General features: G+C 56.0%; 1 protein-coding gene across 2 annotated transcripts in view; it reads left to right on the top strand.

The window, feature by feature from the left end:
• Window positions 1-2,679: 2,679 nt before the first annotated feature.
• Window positions 2,680-23,211, top strand: part of CCDC15 (coiled-coil domain containing 15) — a 56,675-nt gene continuing 36,143 nt past the window's right edge. The window contains exons 1-2 of one of the 2 annotated variants that reach the window (XM_063943758.1): window positions 2,680-2,942; window positions 7,109-7,258. In XM_063943758.1, coding sequence (XP_063799828.1) covers window positions 2,754-2,942; window positions 7,109-7,258 — 339 coding nt within the window. In that variant the 5' untranslated portion in view covers window positions 2,680-2,753. The remainder of the gene's footprint in view (window positions 2,943-7,108; window positions 7,259-23,211) is intronic. The other variant, XM_063943757.1, reaches the window with a different exon arrangement.

Raw genomic sequence — 23,211 nt, forward strand, 5'->3', positions numbered from 1 at the left:
TGAGGGTGTGATGACCTGGGGGGAAGCTGCTGTGTGAGGGTGTGATGATCTGGGGAGCAGATGCTGTGTGAGGGTGTGATGACCTGGGGGAAAGATGCTGTGTGAGGGTGTGAGGATCTGGGGGGCAGATGCTGTGTGAGGGTGTGATGATCTGGGGGGCAGATGCTGTGTGAGGGTGGTAGGATGTAGGGGCAGATGCTGTGTAAGGGTGGTAGGATGTAGGGGCAGATGCTGTGTGATGGTGGTAGGATATAGGGGCAGATGCTGTGTGATGGTGGTAGGATGTAGGGGCAGATGCTGTGTGAGGGTGTGATGATCTGGGGGGCATATGCTGTGTGAGGATCTGGGGGGCAGATGCTGTGTGAGGGTGTGATGACCTGGGGGGCAGATGCTGTGTGAGGGTGTATGGATCTGGGGGGGCAGATGCTGTGTGAGGATCTGGGGGACAGATGCTGTAAGAGAGGAGGGCCGGTGTGATGATCTGGGGGGCAGATGCTGTGTGAGGATCTGGGGGCAGATGCTGTGTGAGGGTGTGAGGATCTGGGGGGCAGATGCTGTGTGAGGGTGTGATGATCTGGGGGGCAGATGCTGTGTGAGGATCTGGGGGGCAGATGCTGTGTGAGGGTGTGATGATCTGGGGGGCAGATGCTGTGTGAGGATCTGGGGGCAGATGCTGTGTGAGGGTGTGAGGATCTGGGCTGGCAGATGCTGTGTGAGGATCTGGGGGGCAGATGCTGTGTGAGGGTGTGATGATCTGGGGGGCAGATGCTGTGTGAGGATCTGGGGGCAGATGCTGTGTGAGGGTGTGAGGATCTGGGGGGCAGATGCTGTGTGAGAATCTGGGGGGGGGGGCAGATGCTGTGTGAGAATCTGGGGGGGCAGATGCTGTGTGAGGATCTGGGGGTCAGATGCTGTGTGAGGATCTGGGGGGCAGATGCTGTGTGAGGGTGTGATGATCTGGGGGGCAGATGCTGTGTGAGGATCTGGGGGGCAGATGCTGTGTGAGGGTGTGATGATCTGGGGGGCAGATGCTGTGTGAGGGTGTGATGATCTGGGGGGCAGATGCTGTGTGAGGATCTGGGGGCAGATGCTGTGTGAGGGTGTGATGATCTGGGGGGCAGATGCTGTGTGAGGGTGTGATGATCTGGGGGGCAGATGCTGTGTGAGGGTGTGATGACCTGGGGGCAGATGCTGTGTGAGGGTGTATGGATCTGGGGGGGCAGATGCTATGTGAGGATCTGGGGGGGCAGATGCTGTGTGAGGATCTGGGGGACAGATGCTGTAAGAGAGGAGGGCCGGTGTGATGATCTGGGGGGCAGATGCTGTGTGAGGATCTGGGGGGCAGATGCTGTGTGAGGGTGTGAGGATCTGGGGGGCAGATGCTGTGTGAGGGTGTGATGATCTGGGGGGCAGATGCTGTGTGAGGATCTGGGGGGCAGATGCTGTGTGAGGGTGTGATGATCTGGGGGGCAGATGCTGTGTGAGGGTATGATGATCTGGGGGGCAAATGCTGTGTGAGGATCTGGGGGCAGATGCTGTGTGAGGGTGTGATGATCTGGGGGGCAGATGCTGTGTGAGGATTTGGGGGGCAGATGCTGTGTGAGGGTGTGATGATCTGGGGGGCAGATGCTGTGTGAGGGTGTGAGGATCTGGGGGGCAGATGCTGTGTGAGGGTGTGAGGATCTGGGGGGCAGATGCTGTGTGAGGATCTGGGGGTCAGATGCTGTGTGAGGGTGTGAGGATCTGGGGGGCAGATGCTGTGTGAGGATCTGGGGGGCAGATGCTGTGTGAGGATCTGGGGGGCAGATGCTGTGTGAGGGTGTGATGATCTGGGGGGCAGATGCTGTGTGAGGATCTGGGGGGCAGATGCTGTGTGAGGGTGTGATGATCTGGGGGGCAGATGCTGTGTGAGGGTATGATGATCTGGGGGGCAAATGCTGTGTGAGGATCTGGGGGCAGATGCTGTGTGAGGGTGTGATGATCTGGGGGGCAGATGCTGTGTGAGGATTTGGGGGGCAGATGCTGTGTGAGGGTGTGATGATCTGGGGGGCAGATGCTGTGTGAGGGTGTGTGAGGATCTGGGGGGCAGATGCTGTGTGAGGGTGTGATGATCTGGGGGGCAGATGCTGTGTGAGGATCTGGGGGGGGCAGATGCTGTGTGAGGATCTGGGGGGCAGATGCTGTGTGAGGATCTGGGGGGCAGATGCTGTGTGAGGGTGGTAGGATGTAGGGGCAGATGCTGTGTGAGGATCTGGGGGGCAGATGCTGTGTGATGATCTGGGGGGCAGATGCTGTGTGAGGATCTGGGAGGGCAGATGCTGTGTGAGGGTGGTAGGATGTAGGGGCAGATGCTGTGTGAGGATCTGGGGGGCAGATGCTGTGTGAGGGTGGTAGGATGTAGGGGCAGATGCTGTGTGAGGGTGGTAGGATGTAGGGGCAGATGCTGTGTGAGGGTGTGGGGATCTGGGGGGCAGATGCTGTGTGAGGATCTGGGGGGCAGATGCTGTAGAGAGGAGGGCCGGTGTGATGATCTGGGAGAATACAGTATGTCAGATTATATGAGAATAGGAACATAACGGCCAATCAGAATGCGCAGCTCATCTCTTACTAACGCTTCCCTGATCAGCGGAATATTGTGATTGGATGAATGAGCCGTCAATCGCCGCTCCTCCCCCGCCTCACACCGGAAGTTGTTGTTGCCATGGGAACTCCAGAACGCGGCGGTTTGAAAGTGTTAGCCTGGGAGAGGGAAGATGGCGCCGCCCGCTCCGGAGCCTGTGAGGCGGGGGAGGAACGCCCGGGGCAGCCCGGAGCCTGTGACACGGAGATCGTCCAGACTGGTTGTAAACCAGGCGGTGCTGGCGGGGAGGAACCCGGGCTCCGTTGTGCCTGTGGGGGCCTGGATAGAACCGGCTGACTGGGGGACCGAGTCCCGGGCACTGGTAAGTGGAGGCCGGAGTGCCGAGAGCGACGTGACCGAGTCCACCGTGTATGTGACGCTGTACCCGGGCACACTGCCCCCGGCGTCCCCGCATTACTGGGGAACATGAACCCATCGGCCCAGTGTTTGTTATACTGCCAGCCCATTTCCCCCCGGGCCCACCAACATGACCCTATCACCCCTGGTGCGTAATACTCTGCCAATCAGTATCCCCCAGACCCACCAACATGACCCTATCACCCCTGGTGCGTAATACTCTGCCAACCAGTATCCTCCAGACCCACCAACATGACCCTATAACCCCTGGTGCGTAATACTCTGCCAATCAGTATCCCCCAGACCCACCAACATGACCCTATCACCCCTGGTGCGTAATACTCTGCCAATCAGTATCCCCCAGACCTACCAACATGACCCTATCACCCCTGGTGCGTAATACTCTGCCAATCAGTATCCCCCAGACCCACCAACATGACCCTATCACCCCTGGAGCGTAATACTCTGCCAACCAGTATCCCCCAGACCCACCAACATGACCCTATCACCCCTGGTGCGTAATACTCTGCCAATCAGTATCCCCCAGACCCACCAACATGACCCTATCACCCCTGGTGCGTAATACTCTGCCAATCAGTATCCCCCAGACCCACCAACATGACCCTATCACCCCTGGTGCGTAATACTCTGCCAACCAATATCCCCCAGACCCACCAACATGACCCTATCACCCCTGGTGCGTAATACTCTGCCAACCAATATCCTCCAGACCCACCAACATGACCCTATCACCCCTGCGTAATACTCTGCCAACCAGTATCCCCCAGACCCACCAACATGACCCTATCACCCCTGGTGCGTAATACTCTGCCAATCAGTATCCCCCAGACCCACCAACATGACCCTATCACCCCTGGTGCGTAATACTCTGCCAACCAGTATCCCCCAGACCCACCAACATGACCCTATCACCCCTGGTGCGTAATACTCTGCCAACCAGTATCCCCCAGACCCACCAACATGACCCTATCACCCCTGGTGCGTAATACTCTGCCTACCAGTATCCCCCAGACCCACCAACATGACCCTATCACCCCTGGTGCGTAATACTCTGCCAACCAGTATCCCCCAGACCCACCAACATGACCCTATCACCCCTGGTGCGTAATACTCTGCCAATCAGTATCCCCTAGACCCACCAACATGACCCTATCACCCCTGGTGCGTAATACTCTGCCAATCAGTATCCCCCAGACCCACCAACATGACCCTATCACCCCTGGTGCGTAATACTCTGCCAATCAGTATCCCCCAGACCCACCACCATGACCCTATCACCCCTGGTGCGTAATACTCTGCCAACCAGTATCCCCCAGACCCACCAACATGACCCTATCACCCCTGGTGCGTAATACTCTGCCAACCAGTATCCCCCAGACCCACCAACATAACCCTATAACCCCTGGTGCGTAGTACTCTGCCAACCAATATCCACCAGACCCACCAACATGACCCTATCACCCCTGGTGCGTAGTACTCTGCCAACCAATATCCACCAGACCCACCAACATGACCCTATCACCCCTGGTGCGTAGTACTCTGCCAACCAATATCCACCAGACCCACCAACATGACCCTATCACCCCTGGTGCGTAGTACTCTGCCAACCAATATCCACCAGACCCACCAACATGACCCTATCACCCCTGGTGCGTAATACTCTGCCAACCAATATCCCCCAGACCCACCAACATGACCCTATCACCCCTGGCGCGTAATACTCTGCCAACCAATATCCCTTCAGGCCCACCAACATGACCCTATCACCCCTGGTGCGTAATACTCTGCCAACCAATATCCCCCAGACCCACCAACATGACCCTATTACCCCAGGTGCACAATACTCTGCCAACCAATATCCCCCAGACCCACCAACATGACCCTATTACCCCTGGCGCGTAATACTCTGCCAACCAATATCTCCCTAGGGCCACTAACATGACCCTATTACCCCTGGCGCGGCATACTCTACCAACCAATATCCCTCAGGCCCACCAACATGCTTCCCCGCCACCACCCCTGAGATTATACTCTGCTCCCCAACATCCCTCAGATCCTGATCCCATCCACCTAGTGCATGCTACTTTTAGTCCTGTAAGGTGCCTCTAGGGCCTCCATGGCTCAGACTTAGTTTTCCAGAACATCCCAAAGATGCTTGATCGGACTCAGATCTGGGGAGTTTGGGGGCCAAGTCAGCACCTTCAATTCTTTGACATGTTCTCCAAACCATTCCTCAGCAATGTTTATAGGGTGTTTATAGGCAGCACATTATACTGCTGAGAGAGGCCACTGCCAACAGGGAATACCACTGCCGTGAAGAGGTGTTCTTGCCCTGCATCAATATGTATGTAGGTACGTGTCATAGCAACATCCACATGAATGCTAGGACCCAGTGTTCCCAGCAGACCATTGGCCAGAACATCACTTTGTCCCCGCCGGCTTGCCTTCTTCCTATAGTGCATTCTGGTGCTACCTCTTCCCCAGGTAATCAACGCGCACACACCTGGCCATCTACGTGATGTAAAAGAATGTGATTTATCTGTCCAGGCCAGCTCCGTCCATTGCTCCATGGGCAAGTTCTGGCACTTGTGCCCATTGTATGCGTAAGTGGATAGAGGTCAGCTTGGACACACTGCTCTGCGGCTACGCAGGAAGCTGTGATGCGCTGTGTGCTCTGACACCTTTCTATCATAAGTTGGCCATACACCTAGTTCTTGTCCAATCTGGCCGGTTGGAGCTAAAATCTGGCAATAAATGGGAGCAAATGACACTTGACCATTTGCTCCAGGTTGGTTTTGCCGTATAAATGATCGCCGCTTTAAAAATATGGACATTCTCATCCGAAGTCCTGCATCTCCGGCAACTCAGATTCTATTATTCTTACCCCGTCAGATTCAAGTGGATACATATGATATCCCAGAAGACAGGATGCCACTGTCACAATACTGACGGCGGAATTCCGGCAGCAAATCCCTTGGCCTGGTGGCTCACTTTGCTTGCCACAGGTTCTATTCCCACTTGGTTGGTGTTGTGGTCCACAACGGAGTAGGAATACCCAGCATTTGTTGGGATTCCGGGCATCAGTATTTCGCCAGGTGTCTGGATTCCATTTTCTGAATGTCGGGATCCCGACAGCCGGTATATTTACTGCATGAGGAGACCAATGCCGGAATCCCGGCAACCGGTAAAATGCCGATGCACAGAATCCCTACACCAGTTGGGTATTCCCACCAGGCCCGATGCGTGGCTATCGGCCTCGCGGATGAGATGCCACTGTCGGTATAGTGACAGCCGGCATCCCGTTTGCCGGGATATTATAGGTATCCCCAGCCATCTGCCATATGTCCCTGTGTAAGATAATTAATGCGATGTGGCTAACACGTAGACAACCAAAGACTCAGTGAGGCTACTGTCAGAGGAGCCCAGGGGGTAAATTTACTAAGATGGGCGTTCTATTTAAGATGGGATGTTGCCCATAGCAACCAATCAGATTCCAGGTATTATCTTCTAGAAGGTGCCAGATAAATGAGAAGTAGAATCTGATTGGTTGCTATGGGCAACATCCCATCTTAAATAGAACTCCCATCTTAGTAAATTTACCCCCAGGACGATTGGGGTTTCATGTGCCTCCTTTCTGTGCCTCACTGCTGAGGATATAGGCAATGATCATGTCTTGTAGTGACTCTGGCTGTATGCAGTTCTGGATACATCCACTAGATGGCATGGAAACATTTCATGAGTTTAGCCTTCTCTGGAGACCAGTGAATAAAACTACTGTAACTCTCATTATGCTGGGCACATTCTCTTAATAAAGGTTTTGGATGAATTGTTGCACTGTTCTGTGAATTACTATTGCCATGTATATGTGTCCGCTGACACCGTTGTACTCTCTTTAATGTTATAAGGAACTATAATGTTCATAGCTCCAGTGTATTAGCTAGGCTGTACATTGAAGGAAGGTAGTCACTGATACAGTACTGCAGGCGGCTACATGAACAGATGGATTAGAGTCCCTGCTATAATCTTCTGTTTATGTGGTACTGGGTTCTCTCACCCCTGTATCGTCTTGTTATATCGGAACATTGATCCTCATATTCCTCTTGTTCTCAGGTGTCCGCTGAAGAAGTTGAAGAAAAACTGGTACAGTATCAGCAGGAGAAGCAGCAGAGGTTGATCCGCTTTCAAGGGGAGGTGAAGCGTAGGGTAAATCAGCATGTCAAACAGCGTAAGAGGCAACAACTGCAGAAATCCTATGATGCAGTAAGTTATGACGTCCTGTCCTGCTTCCGTATAGCTGTGTAATATACAGTGTTTATCTGATCCTGTCCTGCTCCCTCCCTGTCTACCTGTTCTGTATCATATACACTGTCTGCCTGCCCTGTCTGCTCCCTCCGTGTATACCTGTTCTGTGTCATATACACTATCTGCCTGCCCTGTCTGCTCCCTCCCTGTCTACCTGTTCTGTATCATATACACTGTCTGCCTGCCCTGTCTGCTCCTCCCTGTCTACCTGCCTGTGTCATATACACTGTCTGCTCCCTCCCTGTCTACCTGTTCTGTATCATATACACTGTCTGCCTGCCCTGTCTGCTCCCTCCATGTCTACCTGCCCTGTGTCATATACACTGTCTGCCTGCCCTGTCTGCTCCCTCCCTGTCTACCTGCCCTGTGTCATATACACTGTCTGCCTGCCCTGTCTGCTCCCTCCCTGTCTACCTATTCTGTATCATATACACTGTCTGCCTGCCCTGTCTGCTCCCTCCGTGTCTACCTGTTCTGTATCATATACACTGTCTGCCTGCCCTGTCTGCTCCCTCCCTGTCTACCTGCCCTGTGTCATATACACTGTCTGCCTGCCCTGTCTGCTCCCTCCGTGTCTACCTGTTCTGTATCATATACACTGTCTGCCTGCCCTGTCTGCTCCCTCCGTGTCTACCTGTTCTGTATCATATACACTGTCTGCCTGCCCTGTCTGCTCCCTCCGTGTCTACCTGTTCTGTATCATATACACTGTCTGCCTGCCCTGTCTGCTCCCCCCGTATCTACCTGTTCTGTATCATATACACTGTCTGCCTGCCCTGTCTGCTCCCTCCGTGTCTACCTGTTCTGTATCATATACACTGTCTGCCTGCCCTGTCTGCTCCCTCCGTGTCTACCTGTTCTGTATCATATACACTGTCTGCCTGCCCTGTCTGCTCCCTCCGTGTCTACCTGTTCTATATCATATACACTGTCTGCCTGCCCTGTCTGCTCCCCCCGTGTCTACCTGTTCTGTATCATATACACTGTCTGCCTGCCCTGTCTGCTCCCTCCGTGTCTACCTGTTCTGTATCATATACACTGTCTGCCTGCCCTGTCTGCTCCCTCCCTGTCTACCTGTCCTGTGTCATATACACTATCGACCTGGCCTGTGTCATATACACTATCGACCTGCCCTGTGTCATATACACTATCTACCTGCCCTGTGTCATATACAGTGTCTGCCTGCCCTGTGTCATATACAGTGTCTGCCTGCCCTGTGTCATATACAGTGTCTGCCTGCCCTGTGTCATATGTCTGCCTGCCCTGTGTCATATGCAGTGTCTGCCTGCCCTGTGTCATATGCAGTGTCTGCCTGCCCTGTGTCATATGCAGTGTCTGCCTGCCCTGTGTCATATGCAGTGTCTGCCTGCCCTGTGTCATATGCAGTGTCTGCCTGCCCTGTGTCATATGCAGTGTCTGCCTGCCCTGTGTCATATGCAGTGTCTGCCTGCCCTGTGTCATATGCAGTGTCTGCCTGCCCTGTGTCATATGCAGTGTCTGCCTGCCCTGTGTCATATGCAGTGTCTGCCTGCCCTGTGTCATATGCAGTGTCTGCCTGCCCTGTGTCATATGCAGTGTCTGCCTGCCCTGTGTCATATGCAGTGTCTGCCTGCCCTGTGTCATATGCAGTGTCTGCCTGCCCTGTGTCATATGCAGTGTCTGCCTGCCCTGTGTCATATGCAGTGTCTGCCTGCCCTGTGTCATATGCAGTGTCTGCCTGCCCTGTGTCATATGCAGTGTCTGCCTGCCCTGTGTCATATGCAGTGTCTGCCTGCCCTGTGTCATATGCAGTGTCTGCCTGCCCTGTGTCATATGCAGTGTCTGCCTGCCCTGTGTCATATGCAGTGTCTGCCTGCCCTGTGTCATATGCAGTGTCTGCCTGCCCTGTGTCATATGCAGTGTCTGCCTGCCCTGTGTCATATGCAGTGTCTGCCTGCCCTGTGTCATATGCAGTGTCTGCCTGCCCTGTGTCATATGCAGTGTCTGCCTGCCCTGTGTCATATGCAGTGTCTGCCTGCCCTGTGTCATATGCAGTGTCTGCCTGCCCTGTGTCATATGCAGTGTCTGCTGCTCCCCTCATCCCTGTGTCCTATGCAGTGTCTGTCTGCTCCCTCTTCCCTGTGTCCTATGCAGTGTCTGTCTGCTCCCTCTTCCCTGTGTCCTATGCAGTGTCTGTCTGCTCCCTCTTCCCTGTGTCCTATGCAGTGTCTGTCTGCTCCCTCTTCCCTGTGTCCTATGCAGTGTCTGTCTGCTCCCTCTTCCCTGTGTCCTATGCAGTGTCTGTCTGCTCCCTCTTCCCTGTGTCCTATGCAGTGTCTGTCTGCTCCCTCCTCCTTGTGTCCTATGCAGTGTCTGTCTGCTCCCCTCATCCCTGTGTCATATGCAGTGTCTGTCTGCTCCCTCATCCCTGTGTCATATGCAGTGTCTGTCTGCTCCCTCTTCCCTGTGTCCTATACAGTCTGTCTGCTCCCCTCATCCCTGTGTCCTATGCAGTGTCTGTCTGCTCCCCTCATCCCTGTGTCCTATGCAGTGTCTGTCTGCTCCCCTCATCCCTGTGTCCTATGCAGTGTCTGTCTGCTCCCCTCATCCCTGTGTCCTATGCAGTGTCTGTCTGCTCCCCTCATCCCTGTGTCCTATGCAGTGTCTGTCTGCTCCCCTCATCCCTGTGTCCTATGCAGTGTCTGTCTGCTCCCCTCATCCCTGTGTCCTATGCAGTGTCTGTCTGCTCCCTCTTCCCTGTGTCCTATGCAGTGTCTGTCTGCTCCCTCTTCCCTGTGTCCTATGCAGTGTCTGTCTGCTCCCTCTTCCCTGTGTCCTATGCAGTGTCTGTCTGCTCCCTCCTCCTTGTGTCCTATGCAGTGTCTGTCTGCTCCCTCTTCCCCGTGTCATATGCAGTGTCTGTCTGCTCCCTCTTCCCCGTGTCCTATTCAGTGTCTGTCTGCTCCCTCTTCCCCGTGTCCTATGCAGTGTCTGTCTGCTCCCCTCATCCCCGTGTCCTATGCAGTGTCTGTCTGCTCCCCTCATCTCTGTGTCCTATGCAGTGTCTGTCTGCTCCCCTCATCCCTGTGTCCTATGCAGTGTCTGTCTGCTCCCCTCATCCCCGTGTCATATGCAGTGTCTGTCTGCTCCCTCTTCCCCGTGTCATATGCAGTGTCTGTCTGCTCCCTCATCCCCGTGTCATATGCAGTGTCTGTCTGCTCCCTCATCCCCGTGTCATATGCAGTGTCTACCTGCCCTGTGTCATATGCAGTGTCTGTCTGCTCCCCTCATCCCTGTGTCATATGCAGTGTCTGTCTGCTCCCTCATCCCTGTGTCATATGCAGTGTCTGTCTGCTCCCTCATCCCTGTGTCATATGCAGTGTCTGTCTGCTCCCTCCTCCCTGTGTCATATGCAGTGTCTGTCTGCTCCCTCTTCCCTGTGTCATATGCAGTGTCTGTCTGCTCCCTCCTCCTTGTGTCATATGCAGTGTCTATCTGCTCCCTCCTCCCTGTGTCATATGCAGTGTCTGTCTGCTCCCTCTTCCCTGTGTCCTATGCAGTGTCTGTCTGCTCCCCTCATCCCTGTGTCCTATGCAGTGTCTGTCTGCTCCCCTCATCCCTGTGTCCTATGCAGTGTCTGTCTGCTCCCCTCATCCCTGTGTCCTATGCAGTGTCTGTCTGCTCCCCTCATCCCTGTGTCCTATGCAGTGTCTGTCTGCTCCCTCTTCCCTGTGTCCTATGCAGTGTCTGTCTGCTCCCTCATCCATGTGTCATATGCAGTGTCTGTCTGCTCCCCTCATCCCTGTGTCATATGCAGTGTCTGTCTGCTCCCCTCATCCCTGTGTCATATGCAGTGTCTGTCTGCTCCCCTCATCCCTGTGTCATATACAGTGTCTACCTGCCCTGTGTCATATACAGTGTCTGTCTGCTCCCTCATCCCCGTGTCATATGCAGTGTCTGTCTGCTCCCTCATCCCTGTGTCATATGCAGTGTCTGTCTGCTCCCTCATCCCTGTGTCATATGCAGTGTCTGTCTGCTCCCTCATCCCTGTGTCATATGCAGTGTCTGTCTGCTCCCTCATCCCTGTGTCATATGCAGTGTCTGTCTGCTCCCTCATCCCTGTGTCATATGCAGTGTCTGTCTGCTCCCTCATCCCTGTGTCATATGCAGTGTCTGTCTGCTCCCTCTTCCCTGTGTCATATGCAGTGTCTGTCTGCTCCCTCTTCCCTGTGTCCTATTCAGTGTCTGTCTGCTCCCTCTTCCCTGTGTCCTATTCAGTGTCTGTCTGCTCCCTCATCCCTGTGTCATATGCAGTGTCTGTCTGCTCCCTCATCCCTGTGTCATATGCAGTGTCTGTCTGCTCCCTCATCCCTGTGTCATATGCAGTGTCTGTCTGCTCCCCTCATCCCTGTGTCATATGCAGTGTCTGTCTGCTCCCCTCATCCCCGTGTCATATGCAGTGTCTGTCTGCTCCCCTCATCCCCGTGTCCTATGCAGTGTCTGTCTGCTCCCCTCATCCCTGTGTCATATGCAGTGTCTGTCTGCTCCCCTCATCCCTGTGTCATATGCAGTGTCTGTCTGCTCCCTCTTCCCCGTGTCATATGCAGTGTCTGTCTGCTCCCTCTTCCCCGTGTCATATGCAGTGTCTGTCTGCTCCCTCTTCCCCGTGTCATATGCAGTGTCTGTCTGCTCCCTCATCCCCGTGTCATATGCAGTGTCTACCTGCCGTGTCATATGCAGTGTCTGTCTGCTCCCCTCATCCCTGTGTCATATGCAGTGTTTGTCTGCTCCCTCATCCCTGTGTCATATGCAGTGTCTGTCTGCTCCCTCCTCCCTGTGTCATATGCAGTGTCTGTCTGCGCCCTCTTCCCTGTGTCATATGCAGTGTCTGTCTGCTCCCTCTTCCCTGTGTCCTATGCAGTGTCTGTCTGCTCCCTCTTCCCTGTGTCCTATACAGTGTCTGTCTGCTCCCCTCATCCCTGTGTCATATACAGTGTCTGTCTGCTCCCCTAATCCCTGTGTCCTATGCAGTGTCTGTCTGCTCCCCTCATCCCTGTGTCCTATGCAGTGTCTGTCTGCTCCCCTCATCCCTGTGTCCTATGCAGTGTCTGTCTGCTCCCCTCATCCCTGTGTCCTATGCAGTGTCTGTCTGCTCCCTCATCCATGTGTCATATGCAGTGTCTGTCTGCTCCCCTCATCCCTGTGTCATATGCAGTGTCTGTCTGCTCCCCTCATCCCTGTGTCATATGCAGTGTCTGTCTGCTCCCCTCATCCCTGTGTCATATGCAGTGTCTGTCTGCTCCCCTCATCCCTGTGTCATATGCAGTGTCTGTCTGCTCCCCTCATCCCTGTGTCATATGCAGTGTCTGTCTGCTCCCTCATCCCTGTGTCATATGCAGTGTCTGTCTGCTCCCCTCATCCCTGTGTCATATACAGTGTCTACCTGCCCTGTGTCATATACAGTGTCTGTCTGCTCCCTCATCCCCGTGTCATATGCAGTGTCTGTCTGCTCCCTCATCCCTGTGTCATATGCAGTGTCTGTCTGCTCCCTCATCCCTGTTTCATATGCAGTGTCTGTCTGCTCCCTCATCCCTGTGTCATATACAGTGTCTACCTGCCCTGTGTCATATACAGTGTCTGTCTGCTCCCTCTTCCCTGTGTTATATACAGTGTCTGTCTGCTCCCTCATCCCCGTGTCATATGCAGTGTCTGTCTGCTCCCTCATTCCTGTGTCATATGCAGTGTCTGTCTGCTCCCTCATCCCTGTGTCATATGCAGTGTGTCTGCTCCCCTCATCCCTGTGTCATATACAGTGTCTACCTGCCCTGTGTCATATACAGTGTCTGTCTGCTCCCTCTTCCCTGTGTTATATACAGTGTCTGTCTGCTCCCTCATCCCCGTGTCATATGCAGTGTCTGTCTGCTCCCTCATCCCTGTGTCATATGCAGTGTCTGTCTGCTCCCTCATCCCTGTGTCATATGCAGTGTCTGTCTGCTCCCTCTTCCCTGTGTCATATGCAGTGTCTGTCTGCTCCCTCATCCCTGTGTCATATGCAGTGTCTGTCTGCTCCCTCATCCCTGTGTCTGTCTGCTCCCTCATCCCTGTGTCATATGCAGTGTCTGTCTGCTCCCTCATCCCTGTGTCATATGCAGTGTCTGTCTGCTCCCTCATCTGTGTCCTATTCAGTGTCTGTCTGCTCCCTCATCCCTGTGTCATATGCAGTGTCTGTCTGCTCCTCTCATCCCTGTGTCATATGCAGTGTCTGTCTGCTCCCTCTTCCCCGTGTCATATGCAGTGTCTGTCTGCTCCCTCTTCCCCGTGTCATATGCAGTGTCTGTCTGCACCCTCATCCCCGTGTCATATGCAGTGTCTGTCTGCTCCCTCATCCCCGTGTCATATGCAGTGTCTGTCTGCTCCCTCATCCCTGTGTCATATGCAGTGTCTGTCTGCTCCCTCATCCCTGTGTCATATGCAGTGTCTACCTGCCCTGTCATATACAGTGTCTGTCTGCTCCCCTCATCCCTGTGTCATATGCAGTGTCTGTCTGCTCCCCTCATCCCTGTGTCCTATGCAGTGTCTGTCTGCTCCCCTCATCCCTGTGTCCTATGCAGTGTCTGTCTGCTCCCTCTTCCCTGTGTCCTATGCAGTGTCTGTCTGCTCCCTCTTCCCTGTGTCATATGCAGTGTCTGTCTGCTCCCTCATCCCTGTGTCATATGCAGTGTCTGTCTGCTCCCTCATCCCTGTGTCATATGCAGTGTCTACCTGCCCTGTGTCATATACAGTGTCTGTCTGCTCCCCTTATCCCTGTGTCATATGCAGTGTCTGTCTGCTCCCTCATCCCTGTGTCATATGCAGTGTCTGTCTGCTCCCCTCATCCCTGTGTCCTATGCAGTGTCTGTCTGCTCCCCTCATCCCTGTGTCCTATGCAGTGTCTGTCTGCTCCCTCTTCCCTGTGTCCTATGCAGTGTCTGTCTGCTCCCTCTGCCCTGTGTCATATACAGTGTGGCCGGAGAGCCCCAGCCACGAGGCAAATGGCCGCCTGCGGCACTGAAGGGGTTAACCCCTAGTGCCCGGCGCCATTTTTAAAGACAAAGGGGCGCTTGGCGCCAAATTTGAATTGTATTGTGGGCGCTAGGCGCCGTGTTTTATTAATGTAAAAAATTGTATTCTTTTTTTTTAAACTGTGCCGTGGTCCCGGACCCCTCCGGAGACCACGGCAGTGAGGGCAGCCCCCGGCGCGCTCAGCAGAGTGTGCGCGCCGGGGGAGAGGGCAGCCGCTGACCGCCGGAGTCCGGGAGCTCCGCTCCCGGCGGCGGTCGGTGCACCCCCGGGCGCACTGGAGTGTGCGCGCCGGGGGAGACGGGGACTGCTGCATGCCGGAGATCAGCTCCCGCTGCAGCCTTCAGATGGGCACCGCCGGAGTCCGGGAGCTCCGCTCCCGGCAGCGGTGAGCACAGCCCCCCGGCGCACTGAGCTGTGTGTGCGCCGGGGAGGGAAGAAGGGTGAGCCGCTGCGGCTAGGAGCTCAGCTCCCGCTGCAGCGCGCTCTGGGTCTGCCTGTGCTGGGGACGGGAGCTCCGCTCCCGGCGCCTCAGCACACTGGAGGCGGCCAGCCGCGGCAGCCGGGACGGACGTCCCGGGCTGCCGGGCAGCAAGGGGGGTGCGCCACACACGAGGACCGAGTTAGCCGGCTTCCTGTGCGGCGAGGCCACCAGTCAGCGCCGCGCATGGGGGACCGGGCTAGCCGGCTCCCTAGCGGTGTGGGGGACATTAGGCTGCCCAGCAGGATGGTGAGCGCTGGGGTCCGGGAGCTACGCTCCCGGCGCCTCAGCGCTGAAACAAAGCCAGAGTCACGGCGGCCGGGACAAGTGTCCCGGGCCGCCGGGCTTAGGTACAGGGGGGTGCGCCGCTGCGTGCGGCGAGGCCACAAAAGTAGTGCCACACTGGGGGGACAGGGGGAGCCAGCTCCCTGGACCCCAGTGGCAGGCAGACAGGCTGGAGGGTGGGGGAAGCCAGCCCCATACCTCCAGCACACAGAGAGCCCTAGCAGCCAGGCTGCAGGGCTAGGGAAGGCACTGCAGTGCCTGAGTATGTAGAGTCTGTGCAGGGCACAGGCTCAGTGTATAGTTACAGGGAAATGTACAGTGTGATTTAAAATGTAATGTATTTAAAGAGAAATTGCACTTACTTGATTGTGTGTCCCAGGAGGGGGGAATCCATGGCTGTGCAGGCTGATGGATTCTCCCAGACCTTTTCCCTAAAAACGGAATGCTTTCCCATCCAGCCTCACAGTTCCAATGGGCACAGGGAGAAAGAGAAGCAGCTTAGCTATAAAACAAGCTGAGTGGTTTCTTGGAGCTCCATGGAGATCAGCCGTAGTGGCCAGGAAACCTGGACCGGGGAGCCAGGCTGCCCAGCTCTGGAGCCCAAATCCAGGCTGCAGGCAGTGAGAGGGGTCCCGGGCAGGTTTCTGGAAGTCAGTTTAGGAGGGAAAAACTTCCCCCCAGCCAGACTGAACGGCACCGGGGAGTGCCCTGACTCTCCCAGATAGGAGGGTCAAAGGAGACCGACCACTCCCCACTGTCCATAGGGAACAATGTAAAGGTGTGCAGGAGACCAGAGCATGCACAGCTCATGGGTAAACATTGATTGGTTGTGCACCACAGGGCGGGCTTACCCCCTGTGGTAAGGGGTCTTGGAGAGGGATAAAAGAAGGGCAGTTGGCCCATAGGAGGTGTATTGTAACATCTTCTTCTGCTGAAACATCTTAATTGTATGCTGTTGCCCCTAGCAATAGGGAGGAGCCTTTTTAAAGGTTATTTGAGCAATAAACACCTTTGCCTCAAGAAGACTGCTTCATCTTGTGACCAACAGGGTTAGGCCAAACCTAGCCCCGTCCTCCGGTTGTCCAGGGAAGCACCTGACGTCTCCAAGCTCCGCCTTCCGCCAGCTACCGGTAGAGGCCTAGCAAGTGGCTAGTGGGGATTCGTCGACACCACACAGGTGTGGTAAAGCAGTGCGTCAGCACATACAGAGCAGAACCGTGGTTCCAAACGCCACGGCAGGTTAGGAGTTTGGTGGTGGCAGCGAGAACCCGCCCACAGCGCAGTGGGTGGAGTCAGTAACAGGCGGTTACTGACGGTAAGCGGGAATCCCCTATGTGGTCAGGCCTCGTGCGGCTTGACCTTCCATTCTGTGCGCAGTCAACGGGACGCGGAAGCTGCGAGTGCTTCCGTACGGTATCGTCCTGTCACAGAAATTGGTGGCATAGTGGTGGGATAATCCCAGGCGGCTTTTCATCACCTGATTGGAGAAGCCGAGTTACTCAGGAGAGGAGTAACTGCAGCGCAGGAGAACGCACAAGATGGCGGAATTCAGCGGAATGTCCAAGGAGGATCTGGAGATCGTATGCCAGGGGAAGGGTGTGGATATCCCTTCCAACGCGTCCAGGAGCGTCATGCAGGCGGCGCTCAGGAGCTGGGAGGAGTCTCATCGGGCGGAGGTGGAAAGCACTGACGGCGTCAGCATCGCAGAGGACGGCCCAACAGTGGACCTTCGTGAGGAACCGGTGAGAACCACAAGCCCCGCCCTCTCTTACAGCAGCAATGTTTCCCAGCAATCCCTAGCAGGGCCAGGATCCCAACGTCCCAGCGGGGGCAGTACGGATAGCCTAGCAGATCGGCTAGCGGAATTGGGGGAAAGGGCAACGGAGCAAGAACGCATGCTTGTCATTCGGATGTGGCATGCGGAGCGGGCATCACAAGCCGTGGTACCCCGGGAGCCGTTGTCAGCTGTTGTACACAGATCAGGACGAGTTCAGTTTGCCAAGTTTGCAGACAGTGATGGGGACATTGATGGACATTTGCAAGTCTTTGAGAGGACTTGTAAACTACATGATCTACCCAAGTCAGAGTGGGTGAGACACCTTGTACCCACTCTGCATGGAGAGGCCTTGGAGGCCTATCGAGGAGTGGCGACGGAGGACTGTGGGAACTACGACGAAGTCGCGAAGGCCCTCCTCCAGCGATTCTTCATCACTCCGGAGTCTTACAGGAAGAAGTTCAGAGACTTGCCCAAGAATCCTAGCAGCACCCATGAGCAGTTCGCCACCCAGCTGCGGCAGTACGTGGTGAAGTGGGTGAAGGATTCAGAAGCCACTACATGGGACGCACTGATCGACCTGATCTGCAGGGAGCAGTTCTACCGCCGGTGCGCCCAGGAAGTGAAGGAGTGGGTGCTAGATCGAGAGCCACCCAGCTTAAAGATGGCTGCCCAATTAGCCGACAAGTATGTGGCAATTCGGCCACGGGGGCAGAAGCGCCCCGCCAGCAGCCAGCTCCAACAGACTGTACCACCAAGGGGACCCCCCTCTTCAGCTCATCACCCCCAAAGACAAGCATCTTCCAACCCGGGTGCTCTTGGCCAGCAACCGCACCGCAGCGTCCCTGCAACTGATCAGAGATCATCGGTGCCACGACTGGAGAAGAAGTGCTACGGCTGTGGGAAAATCGGACATCTGAGGATGAACTGTCCTGCATCCCAAGCACCCCAGACTCGTGCCCCAAATCCGAGTGCTGGAGCCCGGATCGCTTGTTTGACGAGAGGAGATGAGCCTACAGAGACTGTTCCCCCTCCAGTCAGTCCGATGGAGTGTGGCGAGAGACAGGTGCACTCTGCGGAGAGAGTCACCTGCATGGCCAAACAGCCCCTACACAACATGTGGAGGCACCTGCAGCCAGTCCACGTGGGACCCCTGCAGGGAGAAGGCCTAAGAGACTCTGGGGCCTCAATCACTGTGGTGAGCCCCCACCTTATAGATCCTGCTGCAGTATTGCAGGGTCGCACTGCCACGGTCACCCTGGCAGAAGGGACAGAGAGAGCGGTTCCCATGGCAAGAGTCTACCTGGACTGGGGAGCTGGACCAGAGTTGCGAGAAGTTGCCGTCATGGATGGTCTCCCAACTGATGTGGTCCTAGGAAATGATCTGGGTGGTGGGATCGTCACTACGTTTGTTGGCGCCATTCCCCGGAGTCAAGTTCCACAACCACCGTTGACATCAGCTACTCCAGCACAGCCCAGCCCAGAGGAAAAGACTACAGCTGCAAGACAACTGCCAGCACAGCCAACCACAGCATCAACCAGCCCAGAGGAAAAGATTACAGCGGCTAGATCGGTACATCGACCCCACATGCCTTTTGCCTCTGGTATGCCTACGTCCCCTAGCAACGCAGAGGATGTCGGTTCCAGCTCGTTTGATCCTGTGGGGGTGCCCAATGATGCTCCTGACCCAAGTGGTTTGCCAACTCCGGCGGTGAGTATGAGAAACCACATTGACTTTTCCATGACTGACCCCTACCAGACTGACCCTAGTAGTCCCCACCTAGATCCCCCTGTAGAGTGTCCCAATTTAGGAGAGATTGAGGGCCACAGGCAGGAGTTTAGGGAGGCTCAACTCTCTGACCCATCCCCGAAAGGCATGAGGCGCCACTCTGGCAGCGGCCTTGACAGGGTTGGGGCGGGGAGGTTGACCTGGCGGGAAGGGTTAAGGTACAGGGTAGCCAGGAAAGTGGGAGGGGATAGACCAGATAGGGAATGTGTCCAACTGGTCCCCTCAGGGTACGTTCCTGTGCAACCGGTGTCGGTTGCCAGCGAAACCCCTTTGGACAGTAACCCGGAGACAGACCGTACCCTGAAGTGCCTGACACAGAGCTTACCCTGGTCTGGAATGTCGGATGACGCCCAGACCAACTGTAAGGCTGGTGCCATGCGTTGGCAGCCGGGGCACTCCAGCGGTTGTGTTGTCTCTGGGCCTCTGCCCATAGGAGAACCCTTGCAGCAAGTTGCTGTGGACATAGCAGGTCCCCTGCCTGTGCGCAGTAGATCGGGGAAGACACGCAGCCTCACTGTAGTGGTTGCCACACAGGATCCAGAGGCTGGTGGTCTGGCCGCCATCACTGCGGCACAGGTAGCGGACGAGGAGGAAAGAGTAGGCCTAGGTGACAGGGTAGGTTTCCCGAGTCATAGGTCGACAGAAGAGGATTGGAGGGCAGGTCTGACAGTTAGGGCAGACAGTTGCCAGATAGGTATGACGGAGGTGCAGTGCCTGGGGCACCATGTGGGAGGAGACAGGGGTAGGCCCAACCCAGAGGGGGTGGAGGCAACCAGAGGCTGTCCCCGACCCACATCACCCAGACCGGTACTGACCTTAGAACCTGTAAGGCCCTACGGACATGTTGTCATTGACTTTAGTCCTGTAGTGAACCCCTTGACAGAGATGGCTAGGAAGGGCATTCCCAAGTCAGTGGACTTTGCACCCGCTTGCGAGTTGGCATTCCAGTCATTGAAGGAGGCTCGGGTACCCGCTCCAGTGCTGATGGCGCACATTCTTGACCAGGACTGTGTGTTACGAACTATTGCGCCACTGCACGGACTGGGAGCAGTACCGAGCCAGAAAGAGCCATATGGGCAGGAGCACCCTGTGGCCTGTTTGAGCAGAAAACTGCTATTGTGGGAGGTGGGGTATGCCACAGTTGGGACACCGTGGGTGGCACTTGTTTGTAACCGGCCCCCCACCGTGGTGACTTACCACCTACCTGTTAGGTGGCTGCAACCGACCTTGGGGGAATTGGACAGACTTTTGTGGTGGAGCCTTGAACTTGGGCTTCAGGTGGACTATTTGAACATTGTGCACCCACGAAGAGAGGCCCACTACACTATGGATGAACTGTCTAGGCCAGAGCCTACACCCCCCAGGTAGCGTCCCCTTCACCCCAACGGACTGCGGGACCAGGACCCAAATCGTTGGGACATGGGTCCCTGGTTGACCCGCTTGAATGGGGGGGGGGGGAGTGTGGCCGGAGAGCCCCAGCCACGAGGCAAATGGCCGCCTGCGGCACTGAAGGGGTTAACCCCTAGTGCCCGGCGCCATTTTTAAAGACAAAGGGGCGCTTGGCGCCAAATTTGAATTGTATTGTGGGCGCTAGGCGCCGTGTTTTATTAATGTAAAAAATTGTATTCTTTTTTTTTTAAACTGTGCCGTGGTCCCGGACCCCTCCGGAGACCACGGCAGTGAGGGCAGCCCCCGGCGCGCTCAGCAGAGTGTGCGCGCCGGGGGAGAGGGCAGCCGCTGGCCGCCGGAGTACGGGAGCTCCGCTCCCGGCGGCGGTCGGTGCACCCCCGGGCGCACTGGAGTGTGCGCGCCGGGGGAGACGGGGACTGCTGCATGCCGGAGATCAGCTCCCGCTGCAGCCTTCAGATGGGCACCGCCGGAGTCCGGGAGCTCCGCTCCCGGCAGCGGTGAGCACAGCCCCCCGGCGCACTGAGCTGTGTGTGCGCCGGGGGGGGGAAGAAGGGTGAGCCGCTGCGGCTGGGAGCTCAGCTCCCGCTGCAGCGCGCTCTGGGTCTGCCTGTGCTGGGGACGGGAGCTCCGCTCCCGGCGCCTCAGCACACTGGAGGCGGCCAGCCGCGGCAGCCGGGACGGACGTCCCGGGCTGCCGGGCAGCAAGGGGGGTGCGCCGCACACGAGGACCGAGTTAGCCGGCTTCCTGTGCGGCGAGGCCACCAGTCAGCGCCGCGCATGGGGGACCGGGCTAGCCGGCTCCCTAGCGGTGTGGGGGACATTAGGCTGCCCAGCAGGATGGTGAGCGCTGGGGTCCGGGAGCTACGCTCCCGGCGCCTCAGCGCTGAAACAAAGCCAGAGTCACGGCGGCCGGGACAAGTGTCCCGGGCCGCCGGGCTTAGGTACAGGGGGGTGCGCCGCTGCGTGCGGCGAGGCCACAAAGGTAGTGCCACACTGGGGGGACAGGGGGAGCCAGCTCCCTGGACCCCAGTGGCAGGCAGACAGGCTGGAGGGTGGGGGAAGCCAGCCCCATACCTCCAGCACACAGAGAGCCCTAGCAGCCAGGCTGCAGGGCTAGGGAAGGCACTGCAGTGCCTGAGTATGTAGAGTCTGTGCAGGGCACAGGCTCAGTGTATAGTTACAGGGAAATGTACAGTGTGATTTAAAATGTAATGTATTTAAAGAGAAATTGCACTTACTTGATTGTGTGTCCCAGGAGGGGGGAATCCATGGCTGTGCAGGCTGATGGATTCTCCCAGACCTTTTCCCTAAAAACGGAATGCTTTCCCATCCAGCCTCACAGTTCCAATGGGCACAGGGAGAAAGAGAAGCAGCTTAGCTATAAAACAAGCTGAGTGGTTTCTTGGAGCTCCATGGAGATCAGCCGTAGTGGCCAGGAAACCTGGACCGGGGAGCCAGGCTGCCCAGCTCTGGAGCCCAAATCCAGGCTGCAGGCAGTGAGAGGGGTCCCGGGCAGGTTTCTGGAAGTCAGTTTAGGAGGGAAAAACTTCCCCCCAGCCAGACTGAACGGCACCGGGGAGTGCCCTGACTCTCCCAGATAGGAGGGTCAAAGGAGACCGACCACTCCCCACTGTCCATAGGGAACAATGTAAAGGTGTGCAGGAGACCAGAGCATGCACAGCTCATGGGTAAACATTGATTGGTTGTGCACCACAGGGCGGGCTTACCCCCTGTGGTAAGGGGTCTTGGAGAGGGATAAAAGAAGGGCAGTTGGCCCATAGGAGGTGTATTGTAACATCTTCTTCTGCTGAAACATCTTAATTGTATGCTGTTGCCCCTAGCAATAGGGAGGAGCCTTTTTAAAGGTTATTTGAGCAATAAACACCTTTGCCTCAAGAAGACTGCTTCATCTTGTGACCAACAGGGTTAGGCCAAACCTAGCCCCGTCCTCCGGTTGTCCAGGGAAGCACCTGACGTCTCCAAGCTCCGCCTTCCGCCAGCTACCGGTAGAGGCCTAGCAAGTGGCTAGTGGGGATTCGTCGACACCACACAGGTGTGGTAAAGCAGTGCGTCGGCACATACAGAGCAGAACCGTGGTTCCAAACGCCACGGCAGGTTAGGAGTTTGGTGGTGGCAGCGAGAACCCGCCCACAGCGCAGTGGGTGGAGTCAGTAACAGGCGGTTACTGACGGTAAGCGGGAATCCCCTATGTGGTCAGGCCTCGTGCGGCTTGACCTTCCATTCTGTGCGCAGTCAACGGGACGCGGAAGCTGCGAGTGCTTCCGTACGGTATCGTCCTGTCACATACAGTGTCTGTCTGCTCCCTCTGCCCTGTGTCATATGCAGTGTCTGTCTGCTCCCCTCATCCCTGTGTCCTATGCAGTGTCTGTCTGCTCCCTCCTCCCTGTGTCATATACAGTGTCTGTCTGCTCCCCTCATCCCTGTGTCATATACAGTGTCTGTCTGCTCCCTCCTCCCTGTGTCATATACAGTGTCTGTCTGCTCCCTTCATCCCTGTGTCATATGCAGTGTCTGTCTGCTCCCTCATCCCTGTGTCATATGCAGTGTCTGTCTGCTCCCTCTTCCCTGTGTCATATGCAGTGTCTATCTGCTCCCTCATCCCTGTGTCATATACAGTGTCTGTCTGCTCCCTCATCCCTGTGTCATATACAGTGTCTGTCTGCTCCCTCATCCCTGTGTCATATACAGTGTCTGTCTGCTCCCTCCTCCCTGTGTCATATGCAGTGTCTGTCTGCTCCCTCTTCCCTGTGTCCTATACAGTGTCTGTCTGCTCCCTCCTCCCTGTGTCATATGCAGTGTCTGTCTGCTCCCTCCTCCCTGTGTCATATGCAGTGTCTGTCTGCTCCCTCCTCCCTGTGTCATATGCAGTGTCTGTCTGCTCCCTCCTCCCTGTGTCATATGCAGTGTCTGTCTGCTCCCTCCTCCCTGTGTCATATGCAGTGTCTGTCTGCTCCCTCATCCCTGTGTCATATGCAGTGTCTGTCTGCTCCCTCCTCCCTGTGTCATATGCAGTGTCTGTCTGCTCCCTCCTCCCTGTGTCATATACAGTGTCTGTCTGCTCCCTCCTCCCTGTGTCATATACAGTGTCTGTCTGCTCCCTCCTCCCTGTGTCA

The sequence above is a fragment of the Pseudophryne corroboree genome, chromosome 10, assembly GCF_028390025.1.
Source record: "Pseudophryne corroboree isolate aPseCor3 chromosome 10, aPseCor3.hap2, whole genome shotgun sequence".
NCBI classification, from domain to species: Eukaryota; Metazoa; Chordata; class Amphibia; order Anura; family Myobatrachidae; genus Pseudophryne; species Pseudophryne corroboree.